This window comes from Eutrigla gurnardus, assembly GCF_963514095.1.
Source record: "Eutrigla gurnardus genome assembly, chromosome: 8".
Classification (NCBI taxonomy): domain Eukaryota; kingdom Metazoa; phylum Chordata; class Actinopteri; order Perciformes; family Triglidae; genus Eutrigla; species Eutrigla gurnardus.
Genome location: NC_139922.1, coordinates 21746912 through 21773027, shown reverse-complemented (window position 1 = coordinate 21773027; position 26116 = coordinate 21746912). Strand labels below are relative to the sequence as shown.

The window sequence follows — 26116 nt, the reverse complement described above, 5'->3', positions numbered from 1 at the left end:
CACACACACACACACACACACACACACACACACACACACACACACACACACACACACACACACACACACACACACAAACAATTACAAAAAAACAAGAATTGTTATTTGGTTTATCCAGGCGAGAATAAAGTTTTTTTTCATACCCTTGTGCCCTGCATGGCCCCCCTTACGGGAAGTGGACTTTTGAGGCAAATCACTAGATGCTCCAGAGACATGCACGCGCCCTTTTGAGATTTGGCATCCCGTGAGAGATGCTGCATCTCCATCATGTGAGTGTGTAATGGTTCCTGTCCATGGTGCAACCTGGCAATCCTTTGGCACAGAGATATACTGTCAGCTGGATGGGGCGATCGTCTATGACCTGGAGATAAGCCAGCCACTGTGGACTTGGCCTATCCAGGTCTTGGAGTGGTTAGGGCTGCCCCCCTATAGTGTTGCGCACTATCCAGTGCAGTAGAGCCCCTTCTACTACAGCATGTAACACCTGTAGATTGTCTATTTTTTAATCACTGTGTGGAGAGAGGCTCAGATCTCACGTCATTTCCCTTACCTCCTGTGTTGACCGACCTTCAAACAGTGGTAGAGAACAATTTGGCCCCATAACCAAGTGTATGCTGCAGCCATTTCTTTCTCCATAAAGGCTATGCAGAGAAATACTTTTTTGCACATCCTATTGTGAAGTGTCTTCAAGGGATGGAATCTGGAGTTAAAATATGTCATTAACGTAATGTAATGTGTGTGGCAGATTTCAACAGGAACCAATAAAAGTTGGCCCAAAAAAGACCTGGAACACGATGCAGTTTATTTCCAGGCCTGTTCAAATTTTAGAATTGCACTGAATCGACCACCAAGCTGTGGCTTAGTAGCCTATTTGCATATACTGATGTTACTCTATTTGTAAACTGTATATAGATTACTATTGTTAGTAGTATTAAAGTCTATTTGAATAATGCACCATGCAGTATACAGTCATTGTGTGTTGACTGTATACTGCATGGTATTCAAAACTGTCTGTAAAATTCAGTAAAAAGTTTTCTGTTTTAATTACTTTATATTCATACAATGAAAACATTACAATAAGGGAGGTAATCTGGACGAGAAATTAAGAAAAAATTACACTAAAAGTTATAAAAAAATCAAATTAATTTGACCCAGAGAGATGTTATCACTATAAGAGGTTTATTTTACAAAGCATTATATTTTAAAACATTACACTCCAAATTTTCCGTGTTATTTAAAACCCACTACTGATGTTCCTAAGATGATAGCTCATTTCATAGATATGTTTTGCATTAGGAGACCTGTGCTCCGCCCTCATTGGTTTGGATGTTTCACATTCTTTGGGTGGACACGGCCCTGCAGCGTCATGCCCTTTAATTTGGATCGGCAGGGCGTTCCCACACGCTAATTAGGATCAACTGCATGCCTTCGAGGACAATGGGATTCATCATTACAAGAACAATCCTGTGGTTTAAGAAGATGTCATTAACCTTGTTGTGGTAACTTTAAACACATGTAAGAAAAAAGATATTGGTCAAGGTGGAGTAATTCATCTCTACTTGCGTATAATGTACCAGAAACCCGTTCACAAAATGGCAACCTCCTCCATCCCCCCCCAAAACCAAACTCCGGACCATGGGAGGCCGCGCTTTCTGCTCCGCTGCCCCTCATCTTGGGAACTCACTTCCAGACCACCTGAAGGCTCCACAGACAGTAGAAGCCTTCAAAATAGGCTTAGAGTTGTCTTTTTCAGAACACTTCTAACTAATGTTGAATTTGAACTGTTTTTTACGCTTGTTTTATTTCATACTCCTGCTTTTACTCTGAAAAAAGATTTACTGCCTTATTAATAGTAATTATACTATTGTAGTGGTGAATGCACGTCAAGGAGAGAAAACAATACCCACACACACACACAGGATTGAAACGAAACAGTTTGTACTGCAAACAGCAAAACAATCCAAGAGGGCAGAACAATAGAGTTTACAAGGAAAGCAATGATCAGTGGCGTGTCAGGCTTTTAGTCTAATTTAGAGAAGTTCATTGGTATTCGTAAGCATAGGTGGGCGGCCTGTGGTGCTGCCAGCTGGATGGTCACCAAAGAGGAAGGACAAAACTGTTGTTTGTTTGTTCAGTCAAAATGGAATCAACTTCCAGTATCTTTTGAACTTGAAATGTCAAAGAGGTTATGAAGGAATGTATAGCAAATAGTGTCTCACAGGGACGTTGCACAAACCTTGCATTAATCACTACTGTGATTTGATGTTTTTTCCTTTCTTGTATGACCATCAGATGATCAACATTTAAATAAGCCTGTGGCTTTATCATGTAATTAAATCCTCAACATTTCTGCAAATGTATGTGATAACTATCTTCAGGTGAAGCAGTATTATGTGAATTTTAGTGATTACAAAATAAATCAATTTTCACCCCCACTTTTTTGGCCCAATACACTGGCCCGATATGGCATTGACAGATGTTAAAGTACAATAAGTGATCCGTCATTTACAACATCTTTATATTGACTTTTTATTCAAGACCATCACTACAGCAGTTTATATTATATATTTGATGTTGCAGTGTAACTGAAGGAAGCCCAGAAGCCAATTATGATGTAAGGGTCAGCATTGTGTTTCATACATTAAATCAGGTTTGGTAAGCTGTTTTTAGGAGAGATGAAAATGCGTTCAGTATCAACAGGTAGATTACTGATACAATTGTAAGTCAACAAGAACGACGTGTGCTTTTTTCTGATAACTATAGACACACAATTTGTGGATAATGTGATGTGCAAGCTTAGGGCCAGTTGCAGCATTTGCAGCTGTCTTGAAAGACTAAATTAGCTGGGCAGTGTTGGACCCAGGTGATGCCATTGGCACAACTATAAAAGGAACCGGGGGCATCAGGTTTGGCATAAATACCACCGGTCTTTTTAGCACAAAAGTTGTCCGGGATTTCAGACGAAGTAGTGATTGGTGGTCTGGGAGGATGTGTGGTCCGAGGTGGGGGTGCGGTCCGAGGAGGAAGTGTGGTCCGAGGTTGATCTTCGTCTGTACTCAGAGTCACTTGATTTACAATAGTTTCTGTAGTGGGAAGGGGAGGAAGATCTGTAGAAAAATAACAGTAAATTCAGCAGTCTGTACAGTCAAAGTTCAGTCAATAAATGAATGCCGTGTGAATATTTTATGCAGTAATATATAACTCCTACTTACCTGAGACCACAAGAGAGCGGAGATGGCTGATGAGAGGGTAGTTTCCCTGTCCACAGAACTGGCCATTAAAGTCATCCAGATCCAAAGCCCAGACGAAAGCTCCTCCAAATGCGTTGTCCTTTAGGTAACGGACCTGGATGAATAACCACACAAACACTTCAATGACAACGCAGTGTGCGCTATAACATTGTATTTACCTTGTGATAGCTGAAAAAAAGGAAATGAGCAACATTTTATAGAAGCACATGAATACCTTAGTCTCAAAACTTTCTCTGTTGTCGTATCCAACCCACTCATGTTGCTTGGTTGCGTATGGAACTTTCTGTTCCTCTATCAGGTGGACTGTGGCCCCATGAAGGAAAGTACAAACCTGAAAAGACGATTACATTTCAAATTTGAAAGATAATATAGCTTTTCTATTGTATATTCAAAGCAATTAATTTAACTGCAAACAACTACGTACTTTGAAATTAGATAGCGGAGTATTAGTCTACCTGAGCAGAGAATGAAGCTATTTTACTATAAATGGGACCATAATTTACAAAGTGAACATCATGCAAGAAGTCTTCATACCATAAACGTATTATCAGACTTATTTTTGTTAGCACTGTTAGCAGCCCCAAGCTCAGCTGGCCCCACAGTGCTGTTGCATTTAGCACCCTTTGGGAACCAAGTTTATCAGTAAGATAGAGTTACTAATGAGGTAGAGACAAGGTTAAATTATTTTCTTTCAAGATATTTTTCCAGTTTCACCTCATAATAGGACCAGAAGCCAGGCTCCCTTGTGAAAACGCCAGCAGCAGCAGCACCACTGGCTGGTGCTCCAACCTGACTGGATTGAGTAGACAGTCGAAATGTCCTCCCGTATGTAGCAAAGCCCATATTTAGCTTTTCTGCAGGTGTTCCCTTGTCCCGCCAATACCGCATGGCATAATCCTGAAATGAGAATAAAAAGAGACAGAATTCAAGTTTCTAATCTAATCTAGTAAACATTAGAATCGGATTTACAGAAACCTGCGAGAGAAGATACCAATTAATTGAAGTTTCTTTGTTCTATTTTCATGCGAATACCAGGAGTTGGGCTCGTTAAAAATAAACAGTTGATGACGCTGATTCTCCAGCTGATTCTCCAGCTGATTCTCCAGCTAATTCTCCAGCTAATTCTCCAGTCACCATTTAGCTACCATTAAAAAGAGGATGGTGCAATGAAATGACATAATTGAAAGCGAGCAGCAATTAGAGGAATGTTACATTTTTGCAGATATGATAAGTATGGAGCGTGTTACTTATCATTATCATATTCCATTACAGTTTGTTTTGTGTGTGTGTGTGTGTGTGTGTGTGCATAGCAACAAGTGGATGGAAGTTCTAAAACTGAGAAAGAAATGTTGCTAAATAAAAATGAATTCCTGTACTCACCGTGTTATAGTAAACATAGTCCCCAGTGTCATGGGGTCCCTTATATAAAGGGCTGTGATGTCCGGTCACACTCTCCCAGGTGCCATGAAAGTCATACGTCATCACATTAATAAAGTCCAGGTACCTGATCAAATGCGTGCGAGATCAACTTTAGCAAAACATGATGCCAGCTGATCATGGGGACAATGTGAGGAGTAACATGTTGGCGTACTTTGCCATCTCTGCGATTTCAAAACCAGCATCAATAGTTCCTTTCCCAGCAGCCACTGCTGCGGTGACCATTAATCTGGGCCGGCTAGTTGCTGTTCCCTCAGCCTGATAGGCCTCTAGTAGTTCCTGTAACACCACAGAAATCGTGGTAAAGTCACTTTGTGGTTCATGTTAATCAGCATTAGAACTCCAACATTAAGCAGATCTGACCTTGCACAACACAGTGAATCTCTGCTTGTCCTCCAGAGGACTTCCTCTCGCTGCGGGGTATTCCCAGTCCAAATCAAGTCCATCGAAACCATATTTTCTCAATAGTTTGACAGAAGACTGGATGAACGTATTTCGGTTGGCTTCTGTTGACACCATTGTTGTGAATCTGTGTAGAATTTAATGATTTTAAGAAGACACAAATACAATTCATTGATCTTTATCGATTTTGTTGTCGCTAAATATCTCACTTTTGCGTTCCAAAGTTCCAACCTCCGACTGCCAACAGCGTTTTAAGATTTGGATTCCTGTAGGAATATTTGTATTTTGTTACATCACTGCAGTACACAACATTTTAGGGAAATACTGCTGGAAACATTTTGTGTTGACCTCTGTTTGAGTCCATTGAATGATTTATAGAGTTCGTCATCATTCCATTCTATGGAGACCAACTCATTTGCCTCGTTCATACCAGAGAAGGCATAGATCAGGTGGGTACACAGGTTTGGATCAATATTAACAGGCAGAAACTTCCCAACACCAGGTCTGTATTGGGACCAGTTAGTGAAATAGCACACCAATCTAGAGGATGACACTACTCATGGAGAAGAGCAGACATTGTTTATGGTCACTCATTATTATTATTATTATTATTATTATTATTATTATTATTATTAATAATAAGAGTTTTCAATATGAAATGATGTACTCACCCAAACTGCCAAAGGAAAGACAGAGACCTTAAAAGTTACAGGTTTAGTTAGTAAATAACCAGATTTTGTGATTTCATTTTCATTGTGTCTTACCTGCAATTAGAATCGAGTTGCTCATGATTGTGCTTGGATGAGCACTTGTCACGTAAAAACCGAGCACTGATTATTTTTTCTTGTGCTGATGAAAAATACATAAACCCTGATAATCATTAACCAGGAACAAACACATGCTGAAGTTTAGCTGTTACGTCATCCAAGTTAGTCAAATAACAGAAGCTGGTCAAAATCAATTGACGCTTGCACTTAAAACAAATAGCCTTTTTGTCACGGCTCACATGGACAATAGTGGACTCTCATATCCTGTTCTATGTTATAGTTCATGCTTAGTCTGTTTCCCGACCACCCTATTATCAGATCACTCCTCTGCTTATACCCGCAGCTGTTCTCCGTTTGCCACATTGTTTTTTTATCCTTGCAGACGAAGCTTCACTATTATCCCAATAGTTACTTAGTGTATGACTCGGCCTGCTAGGTTGGATTTTGCATCACTTAACCCTCAGTGAGTCAATATATTTTTGACATTTGGACTGTATTTTGTACCACGAGTCAGTGTATTTGTACTCGCGTGGGTTATGTGCTGTTTTCCCTCCCCGCCTATACGGGAGATGTTCCTGCTTGTGTGTCTTTTTTTTATGACAAGTTCACAGGCGGTGGCTGGTGATTGGTCGGGAGCTGATCATGCCTGCTTTAAAAAGATGCCAGCCGTTGATGACTGGGCCCCATCTTCTTCCTGACTCCCAGCCAGACAACGCAGCATCATGTTAGTGTTGAACAGAGCTTGTTATTGTAAATATTGTGAATAGGAAAACCATCTTAAAAGAGAATTTAGAAACTATTTGTGTTCAGGGTCAATGTCCTTTTAGAAAGTGAAAAAACTTCAAACCAGACAGGCGTATAAAAGCCAGTAGTGTGTCTCAATGTATAGCACAGTAGAAAGTATCACAATCTTGTCGGCAAATACACTGTAAAGTTGGAATATTGTGTTTTCAGACACAATCCTCTGTTTATTCATATTTAAATGCATCAGTAATCAGTTTTGACCAGGTGCAATGATGATGTGTCACAATTACTCAATTACTTCATGCATAACATTTGTTTGGCCCTATAAAAGACGAGGCATTATTCCAACCTCCTGTAGTTTTCCATATTAATCAGAAAGCATTCATTTCAAATAGCATCCCTAAAATGCCGCGCAGAAGTAAGATGATTGTTGTGTTGTACAGTCTTGTCATTGTTGTTGTTTTTTTGTTTCATGTCAGAATCATGTAATCGTATTTTATTTGTTTGTCCATGAAAATGAATTCAAAGAATCATTTTAGAAATAAAAGACACTATTTTGTTTCATTAACGAGATGTTTATTTAAGGCCAGTCGCAGCAGCTGCATCTCTTACTGAAAACAAGATTTACTGGACAACGCTGGACGTACGTGCGACCATTGGTGCACTGATAAAAGGAGTTTGTATTCTTGTCATTTACATAGAGGCCGTCAGCCTTCTTGGCACAGAAGTCCCCTCCGGAAGCAACGCCTTCGGTGGTAATTTTGGCAGGAGTTGTTGGAGCAGGGCCGGTACTCGTGCCTGAGCCGGGACGGGACGTCGTGATCACTGGACGATGTGTGGTCACAGGAGGTGGAGGTGGCAAATCTAGGATTAATGAAAAGTTTAGTTCAATCAATCGTAGAAGGTGTCATTTGTTAGATTTTGGAGAATGTTTTGTGATTAGATCTGATCTTACCAGAATTCAGGAGATAGCGTAGATAACTAAGGAGGGGATAGTTTCCTTGTCCACAGAACTGTCCAGAAAAATCATCCAGATCCAGAGACCAGAGGAAGGCTCCTCCATATTTGTTCGCTTTCATATACTGTGCCTATGGAATTTAAGCCATATAGAGTTTCAGTGGAAAATGCAAATGTTGTTGTTTTAAAACATATAATCAGTGCATGTGTAACATAGTGTTTCTAAGAACATAAATGGGAAATACAGAGGGTTTGCTGGGAGAAGTTTGAATCCAAAGAGAAGAATATTTTAGCTATAAACAAATTGAAGGTAAAAGTATGCCTGAACTATTGCCATTGTTGTCTTTTTTTTAATTAGCTTGTGCACTTGTGGCCCCTGCAAAATCCAACACGGCATCCTAAAAAAATGTGTTGATTTAACAAAGGAGACATCAGACATAGACCATTGTCCAACAACATAATGAATCTATTATAATATTTTAAAAAGCAGGTTTTGTGTCAGTAGTGTTTTGCTGTGGTTTGATTCAGTCTGAAGGTAGATTGTTTCTCTATCGTGCAGATTGCACGCAGCCACCTTAGTGATGGATGTGTTTGTGCCTAAAGTTTATAACTTGACCTGACAACATGATTCCAGACCTGGGATGGTGTTTGCTAAGACATAACCTTACAAGTAATAGTGCCACCTGCTGCTCAATTTCAGGTATTTAAACTGTTTGTGCTACAGATTTGTTGTCATCAAGCTATACTTGGCACATGCTAACGTAGGAAACGAAGATACTGGTAGATAATGATATGCTAGATTTATTTTTCCTATTTTTTTCTATAAATATGGGATGATATATTATTCATTACCTTGATTTCAAAGCTTCTGCGATTCTCAAACCCAACCCACTCATTTCCTTTAATGGCATATGGCACCATTTGCTCATCAATCCAATGGACAAAGCCTCCTTGGAGGAAAGTACAAATCTGTAGAAAAGGAAGAAAGAAAAACAGTTTGAAACGATTCATGTTGAGCTTGTATTTTGAGTTCAATTTAATTGAGTCTTAGTGTTGCTCTCGTGTTGAAACTTCACCGACCTCATAGTAGGACCAAAACCCAGCTTCACGGGTGTAGGGCCCTGCAGAGGCTGGTCCGCTGACTGGTGCTCCAACACCGTTAGCGGCTGATGATGTGCGGAATGTGCGTCCATATGTAGTAAAACCAATGAGGAGCTTTTCAAGAGGAGCTCCTTGGTCTCTCCAGTATCTGATAGCAAAGTCCTGTGAGAAGAATATTTAAAATCATGTTTTATTTATTTCTCTCTGTCATATTTTTGATTTGTTTGTCCTTGGGTACCCAGGATGATGACTGAATTGTGTTGTTTTTTTTACTCACCACGTTGAAGTAGATGTGTTCGCCCTGATCGTGAGGGCTGCCGTACAGAGGGCTGTTGTGACCAGTGTGCGGGTCCCATGCGCCATGGAAGTCATAGGTCATGACATTTATGAAGTCTAGCACCCTGTCAGACAAGCACGATATCACAAAATTAAAAAATAAAGCCTTTTCTTTTTTCGACTTTCAGACTAAATGACACTCACTTTGCGACGTCAGCAATCTCATATCCGTTGTCGATGTTTTCCTTGCCAGCAGCCACTGCAGCTGTGAGCAGCAATCGGGGTCGTCTGCTTTCAACGGCTTCTTTTTCAAAGGCGGCGAGTAATTCCTAAACGCAGATGGGGAAATAAGCGTGTGTGTGAGGTGAGGATCTTTTATCTACTGTTATCAGGAACTGTGGCATTACTGTGGCATCATGTGGGATTATGTCAAAGGGGAGATGTACATTCCACAGACTGACCTGGCACAGCACCGTGAACCTCTTCTTGTCCTCTGGTGGGCTTCCTCGTGCTCCAGGATACTCCCAGTCCAGGTCCAGCCCGTCAAAGCCATGCATTCTCAAGAACCTGATTGAAGACTGGATGAACCTCTCGCGGTTGGCAGGAGATGCAACCATGATGGTAAATCTGTAATGCATAAAACAATTTAGAGCTACGCCGTCGATGATGTTGTCATTATTATATGAAATGCTGTAATTTAACAGCCTCCGATGCCTTGCTTTTGAAACCTTGTGGACTCACTGTGCACTTCCAAAGTTCCAGCCGCCAACAGCCAGCAGAGTCTTCAGATGGATGTTTCTGTGGAGGATGGACATGTAGATTAACAATTAGCCAAGGATTAGCAAATTACAGAACGTGAAAACCTTCTTGGAGATCATTTCATTTTTTTAATTTTCTGATTTATATAATATTTTTTGTTGGTTTGTGTGTTTTCTTGTTTTTCTTTCTACTACATTTCCACCACTACAGATAACAGTTATTGTTATTATTGTTTAAAGCTGTCGCACTAAAACATGCAACTTCCTCTAGATAAGAAAAAACAGTACAGTTTTTGTTAGATAACAGTTGATATGACTGCAGATAGATGGAAAGGCAGGAACAACTCACCTGTTCTTCAGGTCATTGAAGGATTTGTAGAGAACATCATCATTCCATTCATAGGGCGCCAGCTCATTAGAAGGGCTGATTATTGAGAAGGCATAGATCAGGTGTGTGCAGAGGTTGGGGTCTACATTGGCAGGCATATGTCTGCCACTACCTGGTCTATACTGGGACCAGTTGGTGAAGTAACACACCAGTTTGGTAGAAGACACTATTGAAGAGGGGAGACGTTATTAGAATTGTAGTATCTATTCTCTGTCATGGTGATTAAGAAGCAAATGGCAATGAAATATAAAGAAGTTATATATGATTGCATACCCATTTGGAGACACATCAAAAGGGACAGCCCTGAAAAAAAAAAAAATAATTTTCTTGAATAGGACTTGCACAAGATCATTGCCTTTGAATGAATTAACAACTGAAAGAAAACACCTTACCTGCTAAGATTGTTAGTCGGGCCATGTTGTCGTTCCCTCAGAGCTGCAACAATAAAAAAGAAAGTGTAACATGAATCTTTATAAGGTTGCCTTATAGTTTTTGTAACAGTTTGCCATACAAACGCTGGACAAAAATATAATGCTGCACATAATGAAACAAAATGAAATGTCTTCCTCTGGAATGTAGACCACTGAAACCTCTTTGCACTGATGGCTTACCTGTTCTCAGGTGATTGACTGGATGTGCTCATGATCCACCCGGGACTCCAATTTATAGACATGATAAGACAAGGCCAAAGGCTGCATGACAGCGAGGGACAATGGATGCTTCAGGAGAGGCGGTGAAATGGATGGGTCATATTACACTACAGTGCGGCTGAAGATGACATGAAGATGATATCTGTGTTTATGGTCAGATACATCTGCATCAGAGCACATGAGGTGAGGTTATGTTGCCTCAGATCAGGAGAGCTGGCCAAGTCACACAGATAGATGATCTTAATAACCATGTATTTTATATGATGATATGGTTTCCATGGTACCAGAATCAAAGCAGCCTTTAGCTTCTTTTTACAATTGTCTTTGTGGTCCTGGGCTCTTTTCATCCCCCTAAATCTTCAAATAGAGCTACAACTAAAAATTAATATGCAGATTAATTTCTATTCATTTCTATTAAATGCTCAATTCATCCATTAACTGTCAAACAACTTTTGAAACAATGCCAACAGACCAAAAAATATTACATTTAATTCCATGTACGACAAAGAAAAGCAACAAATGCTCACATTTGAAAAGCTGGAACCAGAACATTTTTGGCAATTTCATTAGAAAGATGTGAAATGTATCACTTTTACATCTTTCTTAAGACAGACTTTCAGTTTCAGTTTCATGAATACAATTAATTCTAGTTAGAGCATGAGATAAAACGCAGTTGTTGTTGTTGTTGTTGTTGTTGTTGTTGTTGTTGTTGTTGCAAGTTTTGGTTTTGAATAGTGTTATTAGCTCTTGGCCTTCCTTGATCACCTTGACTTTGCATTAAACACAACAGAGGGAAAGCCTTGTATATAAATCTCTACTTTATGATTTGGTTAATCACTTCTGTAGTCAGAGGGGTAATACAAACTCAATATCAGGGATTACAGTATCATATCAGACGCCTGATAAACATAAGAGAACACATTAGATAAGATGTCCTTTTCCATTAAACTGTATGACCCTTTGATGATGTAACTACGCGTTATCTCGCGTGGCAGCAAAAAAGGCCAGAGTTCAATAAGTTTAGCTATATGCTGACCAACTGATGCTGCAGCATTTATGGAGGATATGACTTAGGTGGGAAGATTGATGCATCTAGTCTTGATTAAGAAATAGTCCAGACCCTGTAACCCCATGTAAAACAGTGCATTGTCATTCTTAGACACAGAGCCAGACTAGTTGTCTTCAGCGGTATTGATCTCACACACGGGTGTTCTGTGATCAAAACACATTGTATCAAGTGTACTGATGGTTTAAACACATACCTGCACAATCAAACCAATTCTAGGAATTACTTGTAAAGAATCACCCTTTGAAAACATCCATAGTCACATCAAACATGCTAGAAATAAATATTTCCACTTTATTTACATTTAAGACATAATCGTGGTAATATACAGACAGCATTAGGGGTGAAATAAACTAAAACGGTTACATCAAGATTATTGATTTCTATCCATCTCCATGGTGAGAGAAATGGACATACAGTTAAGGCAAGTTCATGGAGAAAAAAGAGCCTGATTTTACAGCTGGTTTATGGCTGCTTGCTGATTCCCCAAATAGTTTGACCTCTTGTCTCCCAGCAGAGCGCAATTTGCAAATCAACAGATGAATCATTAGTCTCTGGATATATTTTATTATCCATCTATCATCGAAACACTTTTATACTCTCACGTTGCACCATAAACACCAGTGCATAAATCAAAGAGTACGCAATCTAAGTTGAGGGAGTACACCACGGCTCCTTTGATCGTGAAAGTATGGTATTTTAAAAAGCCAACGCGCAAAAAGAACACAAATCTTGTTATTGAAATTAGCCGAAATGAAAAATATGTAATAATAGTAGTAAACTTGCAACTGCTTTTTATCAACATGATAAACTGATCCACTTCGTTCTCCTCTAATGTGCAGCCAGTGTCTCTCTATTAACAGGATTGAACTGCACAAACACACAGCGCTTTTTTTATTTACAGGAAATGCAATAAGAAACACAAAAAGGTAAAGCTTGCTTTTCATCAGATGAATAAGCGCCTCATCTCCTGCACTGTCCCAACTATTCCATCGCTTTCTTCTTTAAATGCACGAATGTTGCTCCGGCTGCATGGACATAGACGGTTACAGGACCTCGGGCTCCAGCTGTCCCCTCCTGCAGACGAACCCCAATTTCTCAATTCAAGGTGGAGGGTGCAAGCATGGCAAAGTCACATGAGAGATAGGAAGGCAGTTTTGAATTTGGAGTTTTATGCCAGGGAATAGATGGTATTCATTGGAGAATGGATCTCCAGATTCCCACCAAAGTCCAACTCCCTGACGTCTCTCCTGGTTCCTGTGTACTGGCCAATGAACGAGCCGTCCTCGTTGAACGGTATCTCGCCTCCTTCGCCGTAGTCCTCCAGACTGTCGTCGCTGTCTGAGCGCTTCATAATTGCCTCCATAGACGGCTGGCCTCTTTGAAGACCCCTTTCCTCCTCGCTACAAAATAGTGCAAAACATGTCATCTCGGAGGATACAACGTTTAAAATAATAATACGTTTAAAATGTTCATGTACGTACCGTCGGGGGTACGGCAGAGTGGAGATACGTGCTATCCTAAAATATGATATGTATTAGATCATTACTTGTATGAAAGGATAGATGATTTTATCACATTTCATCAATCATTTGTAAAATGGTTTATAACTGCAATATTGTGTTATGACTAAACCATTTATAGCTTCAAATAATAAATAATGACTCATACAGGGGTTGCAGTTTGAATTTCAATAGTGTGAAAATGTCAATATTTAGGCTTTTCATACCTTTCAAGAGACCTTGAGTGGTTCAATGAGAAAAGAACAGGGTGGAGGTTTGGTGGGAATAAAGGTTTAGATAGAAAAGTAGAGTGAATAGAAAAGAAAAAACAGAAAATAATGCAAATATGATCCAAGAGTTATCATAAATAAGGCCTTAAAAAACTCATTTGATTTGTACCTGTGCAGTATTTGCAAAAAGTCCAATTCACGTCAAGTCACACACAGTTACAGTGAAATGATTACCAAAATCTAAATCACCAAACTAATGCACAGGTACAGAGCAAACGGATGTAAACACACAGCCGTACAGTGTTAGTATATAAATAATAATACGTGCCTAATACACGTTGGAAACCGAAACAGTTTAACAGAGACTGATAACAATAAGATGTGCCAAAGTCAAAATTAAATCCGCTGTAATACAAACCTGTAGTCGAATGATCCCTCCTGATCTTTGTCATCCACTGGCTCCAATGAAATATCTTTTTTGTCCCGTACTGAAATGAAAACAAGCTGCACTAATAAGAGATACAGTCTGTTGCCATTGGACGTCACACGATATAAGGAATTGCCACTGCACCTGGGTATTTCCCCCCTCGGCTCCTCTTGATGAAGCAGACGATGAGCAGGATGAGGACGATGAGAGCCACCGCGCACATGATCCCGATGAACCAGCCCTGAGTGGTGATGTCCACCTGGTCCTGAGCATACGCTGAGAAAACACACCAGGATGACAGAGTCACCTTCCACTCGGCCCTTTGGTACGCCACCAAATGTCTTGAATGCATGAAGTATTAGGAAAAATGTACTTTCAGTGGTGTAGTGGGGCGACTCCTCCGTATGCCATTCCCCTAACCCGATCCGAGTCCGTGCAGCCACAGAGAACCTGTAACGGGTGTAGCGGTCGTATCGCCGCACCGAGAAACTTGTTACATTCGGGGTGAACTCCTCGATCCGCAGCTCCTCTCCCCTGGTGGCGTTCACTGCGGAGAGAACGCCATCGTGTCAGGAGGACCCTTGATGCCGGCCCATTGCACACCGCCGAGCTACCGAGGAGCTCCCCTGCTCGGAGAGTGCCCACACAAGTGTTCATCACACTCTGGAGAGCATACTCCAGTGGTGTTTTTGGTGTTTGAGTGCACATTTAAGTGTGCTATTATGTGCTTCTTCTCTATTATTGAAGCCTTGCTGAGTATTCGACAGTGTTTCAGATGTTTGGTTTGGCGTACCTGTCTGGTACTTGAGGGAATATCCGGTAATGACACCGTTGGGTTCCGCTGGAAGATCCCAGTCGACATAAATGCTGTCCAGGTGTCGCTGTTGGATCCTGAAAGACATGGGAACAGATGGCACTACAGACGAAGAAGAAAAACACACGTGCTTTGGAAACAAACATTCATGTGATTTAAAGAGGACACAGGTGTTCTCTTGTTCCTTGGACGGTGAATACATGACTTTTCTTACCTCCCTCAGGTGTTGAGAATTGTATATTATTACTGGGCGGCCCTTCATATCGATTGTTTGCCACCACTATATACAACTTGTAGTTGCTATAGGGGATGAGTCCGGTGAGGACCCCAGACGGCTCCGGGTCATTGTCAGGAAATGCTTTAGACTTCATCGCTCGATTGACCCTCAGCCACCTCAGCTGGCTGCTGTCCCTCCAGTAGTAGACCTGAGAGATGAGATGCAAGGAAAAGCTGTCAGGTAATCATACGTGCTTATACTGGTTTGTTATATCTCAATAGTAAAGTCAAAAGAGGAACGTCTCAAATACCTGAGACAATTATCGCATCAAAAACTGGTAACAATCTCCTTAAAACGAGACACAATATATTGTTTATACACAGTAAAAAAAAAAAGAAACGGAAATATGGGGAGGCAGATTGATAACCAACCCAATTATTGTCTTAAGAAAACTAATATGAATAAACAAGCAGTAACTGTTAGGGAAATATGAAGTGCAAACTATGATATTCCACTAAATATCAAGTCAATATTGCAAGTAAAAGCTTTGAAATAAAAAGTCTAAATATACCGGTATGACCATAATGTACTAATTATGAAGACAAATAGTAATGGAAACTTTGATGGTAATACATCTTGTAAAACTCATTAGTATCCACCGTCACCACTGGACTCTCCCATAAAGTACAGCATGTTCTCAGTTTCTGTCTATCAAGTCCGTCATCCCATATTAATTCACAATAGACACACCTTGTATTCTTTCAGGTCTCCCATCATAGAGCCGCGCGTCACCGAGTCCCAGTGCAAAGTCACCTGGGTGCTCTCGATGTCAGACACTCTCAGGTTCAGAGGAGCCGTCAAAGGACCTGAGGGAGACAGAGATCTCATCAGTGAGCACAAAGGGAGGTGATGAGAGGAGCAACACAAAAAAGGTGAAAACTAAACTAAACTAAATGAACCAAGAGGTGGGATCAGAGAGAAACCATTCATGATTCCCTGTGGATAAAGATTCGTAGAGGAGTAACGAATTAGAAATCAGAACTGGTCAGTCATTGTTTGATGTTTATGAAAATGTTGTGACTCATATCCTTTGACCTATATGAGCTATGAATAACTTTTAAAGATGTATTGTTTTCTATCCCTTTATAGAAAATGAGACAATACTAATAGGTTAATTGCATTAGAAAATAAGATATAATTTTGGAGAAGTTTCCATCCTATAACAACCAGTAACAAAGGATCATTGCCATCCACTACCGTTGGGCAAATATTAATTGAGATAAACTGCTGGGTGCCACTTAACTATTGTAAGAGAAAAGCACGCAATTGATGTCATTAAAAGGGTGCCACTTGAACCTCAAAGGGAAAAATAAATCAATGTGGCTCAATGCAAAAGACAGGTTAGGTTAGGTCAGGTTAGGCCTCTTTTACTCATCCGCATAATGCATAGGATACTCACGGTCTTCCCCAGAGTAACCAATGACAACTTGACTCTCTGGACCCAGCCCGAAGTCATTGACAGCCTGGACTTTTAACTCGTATGGCGTGAAGGTATCGGCGTCGTAGATGTAGTATTTCAGCCATTTAGTGGTTGCGTTCTTCCACTCCTCTCTGGAATCTCTCCTCCTCCACCAAACCAGATACTTCAGGTGGGGCCCGTTCCACTCTCTGTACGTCAGAGGCTGGAAGCACAGTTTGATTTCATTGTGGTTCAAGTTAAAATCTTCAAAAGTCAAGATAAAGGTGACAGGGTTAAAGTTTTTGGTTCCTTACCTCCCAGCTGATCTCCATGTTATTCCTCCATGTGCCCACCCCCTTTAGGTTCTTTGGGATGATATCTGGGGCTGTGCAGGAAAACCAAGGTCGTGGTAAGATTAGCTTAGCTTTCAAGGAAGAGTTCAATATTTGGGGAAATATGAGAGTAGCATCCAACGTCTCTTGGCAAGACAAAAATTGGTGAAACTGTTCCCTAAAAATGTACTGCACAAATGTGTATGCCAAATATGTATTACAGGAGCATCAAACCCACGTGCACCGCTGCTCTGGAAGCGCTTAGATGGACGACTAGGGCGACTCATTCCGATTTCATTGATTGCGTTGACCCGAAACTCGTAGTAGGTGAAAGGCGTGAGATGCAGAATGACAGAGTTGAGGTTCCCCGGGTACGTTGAGAGATTTCTCCACTTCCCAGGCAACCAGTCGTCATCATCGTACTGCACCAAGTACTCTGTAAGACAGCAATATATATATATATATATTGTGATAAATACACCAATAATAACAATAAAATAATATGTCTCTTACCTGTTATAGGGTTGTGATTGCTGTCTCCGGGTACCCAACTGAGTCTCACACTGCGTTCATACGGATCTGACAACTCCAACATAGTGGGGGGTTCTGGACGGTCTACACACAAACACACACAAACACATTAAAAGGCCAAACACGTGGTATTGGTTGATGCTGACGTATTTTAATCGCGTCCTACCCATCACCAATAGGCGTGCTGAGGCAGACTTCTGGTCCAGTTCACTCTTGATGACACAGGTGTAATTGCCCTCATCGCCTCTGTTTACATTAACGATGACCAGATTGGATTCATCCAGAGAGATCCTGTGGATACGAGCGAGGAAGAGATCAAGACGCTCGTTGCCTCACGCCAAAACAAAAATGACGTTTTCAAAGCGAGTGTGTATTTATTCGTTACAAGCTCACACCTCCAGCCAAGCGTGACATGCTTTTTGCCTTTCATCCAGGTGGTTGTGACGGGGGTGGTGACGTCTGTTTTTACACCACACTCAAAGCGCACATCGGTTCCACGGATGACTTTCATACTCTGTGGTCTTGTGACTATTAAAGTGGGCTCTGAGAGAAAAAAAATGAAAACATGACAGATCACACAGTAAAAAAAGATTATCAAGTGAAATGTGTTGAGGATGATGCAGTGTGACCCCTCACCTTTGACCTCTATTCGGACTTGATTCTCGTCTCTTCCCGCGATGTTGCTGACTATACAGAGGTAGGTTCCCTGGTCCTCTATCCGTATGCGGTTGATCTCCAGAGTCCCATTATTGTGGGTCTTAAAACGATTTCCTTCAAGATTCCCCTGCCCATATTTGGACCTGTGTGAGTGGACACACACACACACACACACACACACACGCACACGCTAAGCCGATGTCTGAACACACTCATGCATTGCAGTGTTAAACAGCAGGTTCTCACCATCGCAGTTCAGGCACCGGGGAACCAAAGTAGCGACAGTCTAAGAGGGTACGACTGCCCTCTATCACCTTGACGAGTTCATTCCTGGGACCGAGAACACGTGGCGTTGCATCTGGAGAAGCATTGATCATTAAGAACAACACGTATAATTGTAATTTTTGCACACACAACGGTCAATATATTGCAAGAGACTTCCATGATTTCTTCTTCCCTGAGTTGTCTGCGCTCTTAACATTCATTGAAAGTGCACTGATTTGAATTGAACTACTTCTGATTAACCCACACGCATATTTTGAAAACCTAAAATTGTCTAATTTAGAAATAAAGCATGTATTAGCTACTGCATGGTGTATTTAATTTACATGATTACATCGAGGTGTCGAGGTTCAAAACCAGAGGTGATCATGCCTTCTCCACCAGGTCCTTCTCCACCAGGACCCCTCCTCCACCAGGGCCCTTTCTCCACCAGGGCCTCCTCCACCAGGACCCCTCCTACACCAGGGCCCCTCCTCCACCAGGGCCTTCTCCACCAGGGCCTCCTCCACCAGGACCCCTCCTCCACCAGGGCCCCTCCTCCACCAGGGCCCCTCCTCCACCAGGGCCTTCTCCACCAGGGCCTCCTCCACCAGGACCACCTCTCCACCAGGGCCCCGCCTTGCTGAATTAGTGACCTCTTTTCAATCACTCCTTAAAACGCACTTTTATAGACTTGCTTTTTTAAGTCTCAATGCTGAAAAAAAAGGAAGTTTTTCACCGTAAATGACATGAAAGACTTACGCAGCACGTTGACGAAAGCGTTGGCCATTAAGTACCCGTACTGATTGGAAGCGTTGCACTGGTAGACGGCGGTGTTTGCGGCGGTCACACTGTGTAGAGTCAGCGTGTCTCCTGATACCTGTCTGTTAGGCTGCGGTGTAGCAGCTGGAGGACAAAAACAAACAGACAAAGTCATTTGGATTTACTTTTACAGCTAGTAGGCATGATCTCTAAAAACGTACCTTCAATTGGTTCCCCGTTGATGAACCAGCTGATCGTGGGACGAGGCGCCCCGTCAGATCGACACACCAGGCGTCCATTCTCCTCCGGGGCCAAGACCAGATCCCTGGGTTTCTCCAGCCAGAAAGGAGCCGCTGATAAATGCAGTATTTTAGTTTAATTTAAACTGTGAGACATGACGACATGTTTTCTGAATGTGACTCTCACCTTTGACCCTGACGGTTATTGTATGCTCAATGTATCCGATCTTATTGGTAGCGGTGCAACAGTATTCGCCCACGTCATCAAACGACGCCTTCGGGATTTGAATCATCTTGTTGAAATTCTTTACCTTCATGCGTTGCGACGCCACCAGCTCGTCACCATTCTTGGTCCATGTAATATGAGGAGTTGGCCTTGATGATGATAAACAAGGCTTTACACAGGACGACTCTCATGAAATCAAAGTCAAAATTATGGAGAAAATACAGACAGCGTGGCTTTTTAGAGGCCGACAGTTACACTATATCTCGTGAGTTGAGACTTACACTCCTGCAGCGATACACTCCAGTAGCAGTTCTTCCCCTTGCAGGACCAGTATGGAGCTGGAGGAGCCTGTGGGAGACAGCCAGGTGGGGGCAGCCTCGGCCACTGTACGAGCTGACAGGGGAGACAAGCCGGGAGACACCGGTCAGGTCGCACACATTCACAAACCCCTGCCTCACCATGAAACAAGGTAAGAGGGTAAAGGTGAAGCACAGCACACACTCACCACAATTAGTGAGTTTAATGGGAGCAAACAAGGAGTCTTTTTAGGTCCGAAATCAAACAAAATGGTCCAGTTTATAGGTATAATAATCACAAAAGCCCAGGGCGTTAATAGGAAATTATTGTTATGGGTGTATGGGTTGGTCAGAGAAAGTTTTTCCACTTTTAGTGGAGAGTAAGTATAGAAACGGATTCACCTGAGCCATAAGAGGCCAAAGAAATATTCTGTTCAAAGTAAAGATCCTCCTTCAAATGTGTTAAAGTAAAAGTAGTCATTATGCAGAATGACCATTTCAGAATAATGTTGTAAAATTGTATTCTAATTAAGTGTAAACAGCTAAAAATGTGTCTTAAAAAAAAGTAGATTTGAACCACTGTGAACACGACCATACTCACTCGTGAGCACCTTAACAACCACGGGCATCTTCTGCTGGATGACATTCTTGTAGGGGAAGCGGGCATTACAGCAGAAATCAGCAGCCGAGTCATTGAACAGAACGTTAGAGAAGTACAGGTCTCCGTTTACTCCCATGGATACCCTGCGGTCCTGCCGCACAGGCTGCATGGTGGGGAAAGCCGTCTGAATGGGCCAGTTGAAAGGTCTCGCGTAGGAGCCTGAGATGACACATTGAAATCACTAAAACATTTCTAGAGTTCTTGAAAGCTTGTCGTGATTGTCTCCTTGTTGAGGCTCATGGATTCAAACATTGAGGGACGTAACTCTAGAGAGACACTTACAGCTGGTCATCCAGTAGGTTTCCGGTTTGGGCGGGCCTGCTGGCTGGTCGCAGGACAGGGCCAGAGGCAAGCCAGCGCTGACCACCACGGGCTCCAGAACCTCCCTGGGCCAAACGGGAGCTCCTGCTCAAACACAGAGGTATACACGTCTCATATATATTATTATAAAATCTTGAAGAGCAGATCTGGTGATAACAGGGCCGGCTGGAGGCATAAGCAAACTAAGGGGCTGCTTGGGGCCCCAATCACGTGTGGAGATTTTTAGGCTATGAATCTAAACAAATTTAGGTATTGCCATTCACCAGCTGCCCATCCCCAAAATGCACCCGAAAACAAGAAATCACATCCACCAAATTCAGAATTTTATGGGGGATGACCCCCAGACCCCCCTCCCACATTTGCACCCACTTTTGCACAAATAGGGTGGGAGGTAGAGTCTTTATACATCCGTGCCCAGGGGGACAGTAGTTCATAATCTGTCGTTTTATTAATACAATTTTTAATTCAACATTATAGTGTGACGTTTGTGTCAATAATCTTCAAGCACAGGTGACACCATGGTGGTGGGAGGGGGGTCCCAAATCAAATTCTGCTTAGGGCCCCCAAAAGGCTGGGTGATACTGGGTGTTGTTTGCATGTGTGTATATGTGAAGCTAATGTAATATTGATTCTGCTTAGAAAGTTGACTGTTTGATTGACAAAGTGTGTAAACTGCAGTAATGTCCATGTCACTGTCAAGGTCTGTAATAGTCCCAATACAGATCTTACTGTACAGTCGTAGTCTGATCTTGTTGGAGTATGCGGATCCGTACTCGTTGGAAGCGATGCACTGATACTCGGCCTCGTACTGCTCTGGATCGTTCCAGGCGTAGATGTCCAGCGTCCCTGAGCGCCTTCGCATCGATGCCTGAGCGTCACGTGCCACGTTGAAATACTTCCCGTTACGCCTCCACGAGAAACTTCATTACAAAAAGGGAACACACAGTGAGGAGGCTTGCCTATTATAAGGTCAGGGTTAACCAAAGTGTTGGCTGGGATACTTCAGCTCTCACATTGGATGAGGGTTTCCTTTGGCTTCACACTCGACGACCATGGTGTCTTTGGGGTCAACAATATGCTCCTTCATCGACTGCTTTATTATGGTCGGGGGCTGCCGGACTGCAGGCGGAGAAACAAGCTTAATACATTAGCAACGTATACTGTTAAAGGATATCATAAATGACATGCAACTCACTTTCCAGAGGGATGTCCAAAGCCCAAACACTCTGATATAAGAGCAGCAGCAGCAGCGCTGGTTCGACCAGTGTCCCCATCTTTACAACGCATGAAACCAAGAAACGCTTTTCTTCAACAGCTCTCCTGTTCTCAATTTAAATGAAAAAAACAAAACAAACAAGATATTGCTGGACAATACACTCATGGCATGCAGATACATGCAGGAAAAATTTCACAGCGGTGAAAAAAAGTGATACCACATTTTGTTTTAATGCAGCTTTAGTAAGTAAAAGTTCCTAATTCAAAATCCTTCAAAAGTATTAAAACATAAATAGTATCAGCAGTAGAAAAACTCAGTTCTGCAGGAAAAAAGCCCTTCTGAGTGTTGTTTCATTACATATGAATTAGAATTTGATGATTAGAATTCATGCGATAATGTCCAAGCAGCTTTTTACTGTTGTAGCTCAAGTTGGAGTTACTGGAGTTACTGTAGTCTACTGGTTCTGAACGTCGAGGTCAGGTCACCTCCAAAGAATCACAAGATACATCTGACGGGTTTTGAAAAGATGAACAAAAAGTTTGATTACATAAATATATATTCCTTTTTTGGATTGCTTTCCGATTTGTGATGTAAAAATATTGGTCATTAACTCTTTGGTTGTCAAAAAGAGATTTAAATGAAGCCAGCTGCTTCTACTGTATTTGTGTCCAATGTGTTTAATGCAAACTCTTAATCTGAAAACTTTAGCTACTTAAGTACAATGCTTGAGCATATACTTAATTATTCCCACCACTGGTATCTCCACTGCTTAGATCACACATTATCTGACTGAATACTTTATCCTCCTCTTCTCATGGTACAAATAAAAGAACAGATGATTAAATTGTGTTTCAAGCTATCATAAAAAATGAGCTCAGAGAACATCCGACAGTAAATGTGTGTTAGTTTGACCAGAACAATAAGTTGTCAGTACCTACCTCTCTTACGTTAAGTCAAATCAGGGCTCTCTCCTCCCCATCTGTGGTCTCCCCAATGCATCGATAATTCCAATGATTTTTTTTTTTCTCTCTCAAAGTTTGTTTGTTTCTCAGTCCTTCAAATATCAGGTCAAGAACCCCAGAAGGCTTTGATTCACTTCACTAATAGAGTTTCTGTCCGTCACTGCCACTTACACTCTGCCCACCCATCTCATGAATAATGAATGAGCACCATACACCCACCGAATCCTCGCCCACGTCACTTCGCTGTTCTGACCAGGCTCTCGTGATCCTGAACAATCCGTCTCAATCAAAGGCAGCCACAATGTGGCTTCACACAATAGACAAACGGAAGTGCCCAAGAAATGAAATCAATGTTTCGATTTATCAGTTTATTCAGAAAGGCGGATCATTTGATCGTTTTTTTTTTTTTTTTTTTACTTCTCAAAGCCACAATATTTGGCATTCTTGTTGGGTTTTGATGACATCAAAATGTGGGCTTCATTGTTGACTGGAGATATCCGGGAAAACGGAGGATGAAAGCAATGTTTGTTTCTCTCATATGAATTTTACATGTGGCAAATCTCAAGTCACATGACTCCGGTGCAATAGATTAAACTCCTTTCTCACAGCTTTTCAAAATGTCCCACATTTTCCATAAGACTAATTAGCCTCTGTTTTCTGACATTTTTCCCTCCACTCAGCCATTCACATATCCTCAGAGGAGGAAAAGGTCATTACCATTCAGCTGAGAAAATCCTACGGGTGAGGGGGGGGGGCAGTATTTTGCTTTTCTAGAAACAGTGCCAAAGTGGCAGGAGAAGCTGTATTTGTGTGAAACAAAAGCCATCTCACGGCTGTGGACAAGAGTCCTGACCCGTGTAGGCTTACAGGCATCCACACAGGGCTGCATATACAAACTAGCCCTGACTGGGCTAAACAATAGCTGGGTGGAGGCGGGGCTCCTCTAGCTACAGATGAAATCAAACTTGGAATTAAGATTTGTATTCAGATCTCTATAATGAAAAAAAGGAAAAAAGCCCCAATGTGACAGTCACACAACCTGACAGCCTCACATAGAAAAGGAAAGCATTGGACTGAAGCAGGCCTGGCAGTGAGCAGTGATCAGTGCCATGCACCAGATTGCACAGTGAAGAGGCAGAGGGGCAGACGGAGCCAGCTGACGACAAGAAGGTCTCTATGCTGGTGGGTCTCCTTGGGCACGTGTGCCCGAGGCCCCGGGTAAAAACAGATGGTGTGTGGGGGGGGGGGAGCATTCGATCGCACAAGCTGCCTGTTCAGACTCGGAGCACCTTTCATTGGCACTTCGGCGTCACTTTAACCCGGGGGGCCGGAGAGAAAGCCCAGGACGCTTTGCTATTAAGTCATCACTGTGCCATGAAAACATTGCTGTCTCACAAAAACCTGAGTGAGACTTTATGGTGAAGTAATGGGAACTACATGACCAGAAGTTTTTCTCAAGAGCCTGTAAGAGTCTAATGCAATGTTGGTCAGTGAGACTGTACTAACATGGTCACCATTTTGATTTAGAGTGGTAGCATGCTAAAAGGCAAGGCAAGGCAATTTTATTTGTATAGCACCTTTCAACAACAGGGCAATTCAAAGTGCTTTACATTAAACATTAAGAGCATTGAAAAAAACAAAAAAACATTATAATGCAACATATAGCTGGTTCTGATGTGAATGCAATTTTGAAAGTATTTGGTTATAAAATCAAATTAAAGAATTTGAGGGAATCTAAATGGTTCATCAAAGTTATTACAGTTGCTCCTGGTGTGAAAATGAATGTGTGAAGTTCAATTGAAACTTGTTAAAAGATTTCACTCAAAACCACTAATATCCATCTCATGGAAAGTCTAGTTATCGGGGATCACCGGAGTCCGATTGATCATTTGAAAAGCATGAAATGCAATCCATTAAATTGCTGTTAGATATTTCAGTCTGGACAGAAGTGGCGGACAAATCAACAGGCCGACATTGCCATCCATAGAGCCACAATGTTCAATAAAATATTACAAAGACTGGTGAATGTTAAGTTCTCTAAATATATAAACTTAAGGTTACTCTCCGAACATTAAACAGTAAGATACATAGTTCATAAAGACAAACACGCATCACATTTGTCACTGAACCATTGCCACATAAAGTCAGCGGCAGGTATGAGAGCTGAACAATCGTGTTCATTCAAATCTGCTGATGCAGTAGACCCATCCCTCTTCTCAACTCAGACCATGACATCATTAAAACCTTGACTTCCATTGATAGCCGTCTTGAACGTCAGCTGCGAGGACTCATCCACTCCTTCACACGCCGATACACTCTGTGCTGCTCCAACGCGTTACATTGCGTTACATCCGGGAACTATGATTCAAAAAGCAGTGAATGTTTAGGGGTCCTACCTTTGAGTGTAGGTTAGAGTGTTTTCTCTGCTCCTTGGTCCCTTTTCCCTCCCTGTTGCAGAGCGAACTCCTACTTTCTTCTCATTTCCTGTCACAGTAGATTCACATCATCATCTTCACGGTGAGCAGCATCTGCTGTTTGTGTTATTTGTCACTCCATCAGCTTAAAGCAGGTGAGAGGCAAGATGGCGGCGGCTCATGTGGCCCGTCAGGACAACTGTCCCAAGCCTGGGTCGCACAGTGGCAGACAGGGCCTATTATAATAAATCCATTGTGAAATCCTCACACAACTATAACGTCATCGCCACGGTGATGGGAGAATACAGTTAAACATGAGTGACATGCCTTGCACTAGTTGGTGGATTAGGTTCAGGCGTCGCTTCGCTTTAACAACAATCAGTTGCAGCTTGCTTCAGAGATCAAGTCATTTTCTGTATTTTTTTCTTCATGTGTGCTGTTGATTTGCAGTGTGTTAGATGGGGAGCGGGTAACTGACCTTGTAGCTTCACTCTGGCTGGCACGAACGCGCACTCTCCCACACAAAGCGTTTCTGTCTGGAACAAAGTCAGTCTATTGTGCACAGGGAGGGCATAGCTTCCACACACATGGGGGGGCATTTAACCCGTCACATTCAAGTTATTGGATGGATTTTCCCTCATTGATAACGTCGACCGTCATTTGCCGAGACCAGCTTTTTTTTTATTTTTTGCATTAATGGAAACATTGTGGTGGTTTTTATGAGCTCAATACAGGAAAAAAACATTTTAATGACAAGCAAAAGAGTCTCCATAAATATTAATTTATTCAAAA

General features: G+C 41.8%; 3 protein-coding genes across 6 annotated transcripts; all 3 read right to left on the bottom strand.

The window, feature by feature from the left end:
* Positions 1-2025: 2025 nt before the first annotated feature.
* On the bottom strand, positions 2026-5966 carry LOC311017709 (acidic mammalian chitinase-like). The gene is made up of 11 exons (XM_084016239.1): positions 5855-5966; positions 5762-5788; positions 5439-5643; positions 5300-5356; positions 5052-5217; positions 4843-4967; positions 4632-4755; positions 3966-4148; positions 3466-3582; positions 3213-3345; positions 2026-3107 (listed from the first exon to the last, which is right to left on the bottom strand). Exons 1-11 carry the CDS (start codon positions 5877-5879, stop codon positions 2797-2799), a joined length of 1473 nt encoding a protein of 490 aa, XP_083872365.1. The 5' UTR covers positions 5880-5966; the 3' UTR covers positions 2026-2796.
* Positions 5967-7181: 1215 nt separating this feature from the next.
* LOC311017788 (acidic mammalian chitinase-like) lies at positions 7182-10498 on the bottom strand (the record flags this gene model as incomplete). Its single annotated transcript, XM_084016367.1, has 11 exons — positions 7182-7465; positions 7557-7689; positions 8411-8527; positions 8639-8821; positions 8937-9060; positions 9140-9264; positions 9397-9562; positions 9677-9733; positions 10043-10247; positions 10355-10384; positions 10474-10498. 11 exons carry the CDS (start codon positions 10496-10498, stop codon positions 7182-7184), a joined length of 1449 nt encoding a protein of 482 aa, XP_083872493.1.
* Positions 10499-11200: 702 nt separating this feature from the next.
* On the bottom strand, positions 11201-25477 carry nfascb (neurofascin homolog (chicken) b). 4 transcript variants are annotated; one of them, XM_084015625.1, is made up of 27 exons: positions 25307-25477; positions 21928-22052; positions 21746-21851; positions 21462-21652; positions 20694-20816; positions 20352-20570; positions 19736-19847; positions 19416-19603; positions 19211-19342; positions 18990-19133; positions 18213-18324; positions 17946-18109; positions 17705-17852; positions 17476-17600; positions 17292-17393; positions 17017-17214; positions 16761-16831; positions 16447-16669; positions 15738-15853; positions 14985-15195; positions 14750-14872; positions 14330-14503; positions 14101-14232; positions 13948-14017; positions 13527-13538; positions 13282-13317; positions 11201-13200 (listed from the first exon to the last, which is right to left on the bottom strand). In XM_084015625.1, the coding sequence occupies exons 2-27, from the start codon at positions 22004-22006 to the stop codon at positions 12969-12971; spliced, it is 3543 nt and encodes a 1180-aa protein (XP_083871751.1). In that variant the 5' UTR covers positions 22007-22052; positions 25307-25477; the 3' UTR covers positions 11201-12968. The 4 variants fall into 4 exon arrangements, with proteins under 4 accessions (XP_083871751.1, XP_083871752.1, XP_083871753.1 ...); XM_084015626.1 differs by lacking the exon at positions 25307-25477 and adding an exon at positions 22887-23003; XM_084015627.1 differs by lacking the exon at positions 13527-13538 and having other exon boundaries at positions 25307-25454.
* Positions 25478-26116: the final 639 nt, after the last annotated feature.